At 61.8% G+C, this 7,050-nt stretch overlaps 1 protein-coding gene across 2 annotated transcripts; it reads right to left on the bottom strand.

Annotated features, from left to right (window-relative positions):
- Positions 1 to 1,049: 1,049 nt before the first annotated feature.
- BHLHE41 (basic helix-loop-helix family member e41) lies at positions 1,050 to 5,145 on the bottom strand. Of its 2 annotated transcripts, none has more exons than XM_064516272.1 (5): positions 4,777 to 5,145; positions 4,467 to 4,530; positions 4,059 to 4,166; positions 3,732 to 3,843; positions 1,050 to 3,583 (listed from the first exon to the last, which is right to left on the bottom strand). In XM_064516272.1, exons 1-5 carry the CDS (start codon positions 4,836 to 4,838, stop codon positions 2,553 to 2,555), a joined length of 1,377 nt encoding a protein of 458 aa, XP_064372342.1. In that variant the 5' UTR covers positions 4,839 to 5,145; the 3' UTR covers positions 1,050 to 2,552. The 2 variants fall into 2 exon arrangements, with proteins under 2 accessions (XP_064372342.1, XP_064372337.1); XM_064516267.1 differs by having other exon boundaries at positions 1,050 to 3,645.
- Positions 5,146 to 7,050: the final 1,905 nt, after the last annotated feature.

The raw sequence follows: 7,050 nt of genomic DNA on the forward strand, positions 1-7,050 counted from the left end.
ACTTTGCATCCAGCCTAAGAATAAGTGACTTCAACAGGTGTTCTGAGGTAAAGGGGCTGCCTTTGGTCCATCATCATCAATCCTTTAGGAAAAAATCTCGGGAGACATTGAAAGCAGCACTTCTATGTGTCCACTGGTAATTGTACAGATAGATTGCACCTTTTTAATCTGATTTCAATAGGAATTAATTTTTTGAGAGTTTCCATACAGAAATGACGCATGCCCATTTCTTAACAACCCAATTTGAACGCTTTAGAGAGTTTAGTTTTCACCCAACTTCTGTTTCCTCCTGTATTTTAAAGGGCTGTGGGGAAGCAGCGTGGGTCTTTCAGGAGTTTTCTATGAATCGCGTTGGTGCTGCAGCTTCCTCCGGCTTGCCAGCGCAGCTGGGAAAACGCTTGCATTGGCACCGAAGACCCAGTAGAGGGAGCACGAAACACTCCTTTCATGTTTCTCTCTTACATAAACATTGGCTACTGTTTGGGGGGTTTATGACTTTTATTTCTCTGGAACAGGAAGAATTTTTGAAAGAAAGGGTGATCTGCGGTCCAAATATTAAATCTGTGAAAGTCTTTGGGCTGCTGTATTTCCATGCTATGAATTACTTGCCTGTTCCCACCACTCTATCCCCCATGTTTACCTCTCCCCCTCTCCTCTCCCCCCCAAAATAGTTTTCTTACAGGATTTCCAAGTTGGGACATACACAATTCCCCCCGAGTTTATGATATTTGTGTCATTAGACTGTCACAAAAATCAAAGTTTGCTCATTGTGAGCAAGAACAGCTTACATACAGCAGCAGCAGTGTAAAGTGTTAAAGGCAAAGTATTTTGCAAAAAGAAGAGGAAAGAAGAAAGTGTCAGGAAGAAAGGTGTATGTTCCACATGCATGCTCTATACACTGCTTTGTGAAACATGCGTATCTTAAAATACAGTTTGCTAAAGTGAGTTAAAGGAAACCAAGCAAATTCAAACCCAATTTAAAATGCAAAAAGGCATTAAATGATTATTTTCAGCCACACAAACATACATTTTGAAGCTCAGTGCACCCATTATGATGTATTATTGTAAGATTTTTAATTAGTAGACAACCCATTTTGTGTATTAAAGTATTTATTCCTTAGTAAGAATTTTAATCACAAAATAGTGTGGAAATATTTAGATAATAGAATTCATGGAGTGCTGGAAAATACTGAATATAAAGATTGATTTCTAATATATCACATACTAAACTGTTCTAAAACAGCTGGTTTCTTGCAGACAGGATTTATTTTTTTTAATAATTTAAGACAGCATAAGCTTGTATCAAGCGTAAGCATTGTAACAAAAGTGCAACTTTTTCAGCAAATCCTCCCAAAAGATATTTAACTCAAAATATCATTAACACATATTTTCTCCCTACAAAAATAGCATGTCAGACATCATTAATTGGATGTATTAACAACTATTTACATACAGCCACTCTGTAGGCTAGTAAGATTTTTTTAACGTTGTTTAAACACAGCGTTTGAGGCAAACAGTAGCAACAGCAGCAGCAAATGCACCAAACTGACTAACAGACCCAGGATACTTATTCACTCCTAGTCAGACTGTTGTGTCTCACCTCTTACATAACATTCAAGTGAGATTTCTCACAGTGCTACCTTGGCAACAAACTAAAAATATCTAGGCAAGGTCTTGGTTTAAGCCTTATTATAAAAGCTTTATCTGTGTGATTATCTGGCCTCTGGTTTGTCTCCAGAAAGGGAAATCACGATATTTGGAAAATGAGGTGGGGGGGGGCGCCCATAAAGGAAACTTACCCCGCATCATCTAATCGTTTCTGATTGCAAAGTGAGGTGTTTACCCGCGGCCTCCAGCGTGTGTCATTCGGAACCGAGGATGAAATGAGCTCAGGCCGGTCAGTTGCTCTGTGTTTTCTTGGGGGGAAAGAGGGGGCTTTCTTTTTTTTTTCTTTTTTCTTTTTTTTTGTAGTTCAGTGCAGAAACATTCATTTTATACAGCAAGGTTCGGGGGCGGGGGGAACCTCTCGGGAACGTACTGAATTAAATAAAGACAGGGTGAGAACAAACGCACTTGCCACAACCTGTATACCTTAGCCGAAAAAAACCAAACCAAAACAAAAAAAACCCCCGTCAAACACAAGGTTACATAATGGGTCTGGCCCTCTTCCCCTCGCACACCCCGCGCTCCCGCTGGAGCCCGCGGCCCCCCCGGGCGCTCAAGGCACTGCAGGTCCGGGCTCAGGGTCACCCGGCCACGGCCAATAAAGTGCTCACGCGGGCGCGGGGCCTCCCTCCGCGCCCGCCCTCCGCGCTCTCGCCCCGGGCTCCCGAGCAACAAGTGCAGCCTCCCAGGTGCGACTCGGGGACACTGGAGAAACCCATTTCGAAATAAGGTGCAACATTTAAGTTACCTTAGAGAGAGAGAGAGAGAGAGGGGAAAAAAAAGTATCCTTACTATGTTTTCTTCCTTTTCTTCTTCTTTTTTTTGTTTCCTTAACATATTTACGCATGTATAAAGCCAAACATTAAAAAAATACTGAGTAGCAAATTTCATCCTCGCCGCTGCTCCGCGGGGCTGCCCCGGCCCCGCAGCCCCCCGCGGCGGCGGCGGCTCAGGGCCCCTCGGCGCCCGGCTCCTCGGCGGCGGCGGCCTCGGCCTCCTCGCCAGGCTCGGCGGCGGCGGCGGCGGCGGCGGCGGCCAGCCCGGCGGCGGCGAAGGGGTGCGGGAGGTGGGGCGGCGGCGGCAGCACGGCGGCGGCCGCCTTCTCGGCGGGGCCGAGCACGGAGGAGAGGCACGGGAAGGAGGCGGCGGCCGGGGCCGGGATGCCCGGGTAGAGCAGCGGGATGGGGGCGGCGGGGTAGAGGTACTTCTCCAGGCTGCCCTTGTCCAGGAAGGGCTGCATGTAGGCGGCGGCGGCCGACGGGGAGATGAAGTAGAAGGGCAGGCAGAAGGGGGCGGCCGCCGCCGGCTGTCCGAAGGGCGCCCCGCCGCCGCCCGCCCCCAGGGCCATGAGCGAGCCCAGCAGCGCGGCGTCGGGCCTGGCCAGCGCCGCCGCCGCCGCCGCCGCCTCCGCGCCCCGCGCCGCCAGCCCCGGCGGGCCGGGCAGCGGGCTGCCGCCGCGGTCCGGCTTCAGGCGCTTGGGCGCCGGCGGCGCCTCGTCCCCCGACGGCTCCTGCTTGATGGCCAGGGCGGGCAGCGCCGCCGCGGCCGCGCCGGCGCCGGCGCCGCGCTCGGGCCGCGCCTCGGGCTCGCCGCCGTAGCCGCTGTCCGTGTCCGTGTCGGTCTCGGCGCTGGGCTCGGCGGCGTGAGTCCGCTGGATGACGGGCACGCAGTGCGCCGGGCCCTCGGGCTTGCGGCCCGGCGCGCAGGCGGGGGCGGGCGGGGAGGAGGAGGAGGAGGCGGCGGCGGAGGAGGAGGGTGCCTTGGGCAGGGGGCCCGGCGGCGCGGCGAGCAGCGGGCCGCCGGGCAGGAACTGCGAGGAGACGGCGTGCAGGTGGCCGAGGAGCTGGGCGCAGCGCTGCTCGCGGGGCGTCCAGCTCTCGAAGCGCGAGAGGTACTGCAGCACTTCCTTGGCGCACGTCTGGAAGCCCGAGTGGAAAGCGTCCAGGTCGGCCTGCACCGGGGACTTCATGGCCCGCTCGCCTGCGGCGACACGGGACGGCACGGCGTGGGCACGGCGGTGCGCGGCACCCCCGCGCCGGCGCCCCCCCGCCCGCCGGCCCGCTTACCGCTTTGCAAAGCGATGATTTTCTGGTGCTGCTGCTCCGTTAAGGCTGTCAGCGCTTTCAGGTGCTTCAGAGTCAGCTCCAGCACCACCGCCTTCTCCAGGTGCCCCAGCGTCTGCCAAGGCAAGGCGAGGGGGCGGCTCGGCTACCTCCCCGGCGCGCCTCGCCCCGGACGGGCGCTGCAGTGGGGGCCGCCGCCGGCGCCCGGGGCCCGGCCCGCGCGGGGTCCCGCCGGGCGCGCACGGCTGCGCCGCGGCGCTTGCATGCAGGGGCACGCATACACACATACACACACACACGCACACACACACACGCACCCCTACCCCTCACCGTCAGTTTGAGATGCTCGGGCAGCAGGTCTTTCAGCTGGGCAATGCACTCGTTAATCCTGTCTCGCCTCTTCTTCTCTATCAATCTGTGTGGCAGCTTGTATGTTTCCTGATGAGCAGGAATCCGGGAAAAAAAAAGAGGGGGGGGGGAAGAAGAAAGCCGCGCGTTAGAGTCCCCTCCGGACGACGACGGCAACCAAAACAAACGCCATGCGGACACACGCAGTGCACATCACCGCCGGGGCGCCGCTCGCCCGCAAACCCGCTCGCCACCCGGGGGAAGTTGGGAGCACCGGCACGGCGGGGGGGGGGGGGGGGGGCGATGCTCCTGCCAGCGGAGCTGCCCCGTGAAATGCAGCGACCCCCGGTTAAGCACGGAAGCGGGTCGGGAGCAGCCCCGGGAACTTACCTTGCTTTCGTCCCTCTTTACGCCTCTTTTGGGCTTGCACATGTACAGGGAAGGGTAGTCCAGCCTGGGGAAAAGCACAAAGATCCAACACCGGCAAGAGCAAGCGGTGCCCCCAGCACTGCCCGGCGGGGGATAACCGCGCAGGGAGCCCAGCGCGCTGCCCCGAGCGCCGGCAGCGGCATCGCCCGGCTCCGCCCGCGGGCAGGCGCCGGGAGCCGCGCACCGCCCGGAGCCGGGCGCCCTCCCGGGGCTCCGCGGCGCTCTCCCGGCGAGGCGAGGCGAGGCGAGGCGAGGCGAGGCGGCGCCTTACCCTAGGAAATCCCTGTGCTCCAGCAGCTGCCGCTCTGGCAGCCGCGGGATTGCCTCGTCCATGTCTGACAGCCGCCGCTGCCTGGCTGCCGCTCGCCGCGGAGTCTGCGGGGCGCCGCGATCCGCCCTGGCCGATCCGCGAGCGAAACTGCGCGCATGCAGCCCGCGTCCGCCTCTCCCGCGCCGCGGGCGCGGCGTGCGGCGCCCCGTGGCCCCCCGCCGCCGCCGCCGCTGCCCCCGCCCGCTCTCGCCCTCGCTCTGCCCCGGCCCGCCCGGCTGCCGCTGCCGCGCGCACTGCGCCGCGCCGCTCCGCGCCTGCCCGCGGGGCACGCGCGCCGCCAGCCGGGCCCGCACCCGGCTCACGTGCGGCGGCGGCGCCGGGCGGGCGGGCCGGGGCGGGGCGGGGGCGGGACCGCGCCGGTGGGGGCAGCCCGGCCGCCGCCCCCGCCGGCTCCCCGCCAGGCTCTTCCCGCTTTATTATTATTATTATTAAGTGTATATATATATGTGTTTTCTTTTTGAGGCGGCGGGGGAGGTGTCGGCCTGCGCGGAGGCCGCTGGCGGATAAACGCGCGCGACGGGGCGGGGGGCGCCCGGAGCTGCCCGCGCCTCCCGGGGGGGGGAAGGGGCGCGTTTCCCCCGCGGGTGCGCACACACCTGCCGGGGCCGGGGCCGGGGCACGGGCACACGCGCGCGCACGTGCGCGCGTCCCTGCCTCCGTGCGCCGCGCAGGCCTGGGCACGCGGGGGCCGGCGGCTGTGCAGCCCGCGCCCCGAGGTGACACCCCCCCCCGCCGCCGCGTCCCGCGGCTCCTGCGGCGCGGCACCGCGGCAAATGCGTTGAGACACTTATACGTATATATGTGCACGCACACGCATGTGTATATGTACGCGCACACACGCACGCACAGATGCATATAAATATATGCGCGCACACACACACACACGTGTATATATATATATATTTTTAGGCGGCGACTGGCTCCGGGGTGCCCCTCTGGTCGGCGCTGGGGCCGGGCCGGCGGTGACATTGGCACAGGGTCGCGCCGCTGCAGCGTGACCCGCCGGCTCCCCCCCATCCCCACCCCCGCCGCGGGCCGGGCGCGCCCGCGCAGCCCCCGCTCCCCGGCGGCGGCGGCGGCGGCACCGGCGGCCGCCTCCCTAATCCCGTCTCACGCTGGTGCGAGCACAGGGCCGGCAACGTGACCCGACCTGCTGCCACATCACTGCCGCCCGCCGCCGGCACTGACCGGGCCGCCGCTGCCGCCGCGCCCGCCCGGCCCCGGCCCCGGCCCCGGCCCCGGCCCCGGCCCCGGCCCCGGCCCCGGCGGGATGCGCCGGCTGAGGCCGGGCACCGCGCAGCGCCGGGGCCGCTGCCCGCTGCCCCGCGGGAGGGCGATGCTGCTCGCGGCGCCCCTGCGCGGCGGTGCTGCCCGGGCCGAGGGGGAGACCGCGGGGGGGGGGGGTGCACGTGTGTGCGTGTGCGTGTGCGCGTGTGCATGCATGTGCAGGCATGCACGTGTGTGTGTGTGTGTGTGCGTGCGTGTGCGCGTGCAGGCGCAGCGTGCACGGCCCGGGGGCGCGCGGAGCACCCCCACGTGTGCCCCGTGGGCAGGGTGCCGCCGGCGGGGCTCCCGCGCTGGAAGCGTGCCCAGCGGCGGTGCGTGCAGCCGTGCTTATCCCCCCTCTCCGTCCGCGGCCGGCTGCGCTCCGGGCTTGGATTTCCTCCCCTCCTTTCACGGAGCTCCGGCTCCCGGTGGCTGTGCACCGCGGTGAGCTCCGGCGAAAGGAGGCAGTTTCCGGCCCTCACAGCAGCTGGGAGGGAATTACCCCTCCTAAAGAGAAATACCCCCCTTCCCCAGCCCCCAAAGAGAAGATCTGCACATGGTCCCTTTTTAAAGATCATGATTTTAAGGTAGTCCTCCGGGGACAATGACTCGTGATTTTTATACGCAGGCAGCTGCTGAGACCACGCTGCCCACATGTGAAGCGTCACGGAGGATTTAGGAGCAGAGAAGGCCCTGATGAGGTGTTAGAGGCTTCTACTCCTTGGCAGAAAAGCAAGTGACACTGCACACTTATTTAACTGGTTCCCCCATTAACCTGAGGAAATTCTCGTACTGTCAGTGCCACTAAACTGGGGGCTTTCTAAATGCCTGCCGTGTGCGCATGCGTTATATTTGGGGGTGCCAGGAGGAGAGGTGTGTGGAAGGGGATTGGGCTGGTGGGAGAATTTGCTACTGGGGAGAAAAGCAAACTGTGAGGGAGGCTGTACG

Source organism: Dromaius novaehollandiae, chromosome 1, assembly GCF_036370855.1.
Source record: "Dromaius novaehollandiae isolate bDroNov1 chromosome 1, bDroNov1.hap1, whole genome shotgun sequence".
NCBI classification, from domain to species: domain Eukaryota; kingdom Metazoa; phylum Chordata; class Aves; order Casuariiformes; family Dromaiidae; genus Dromaius; species Dromaius novaehollandiae.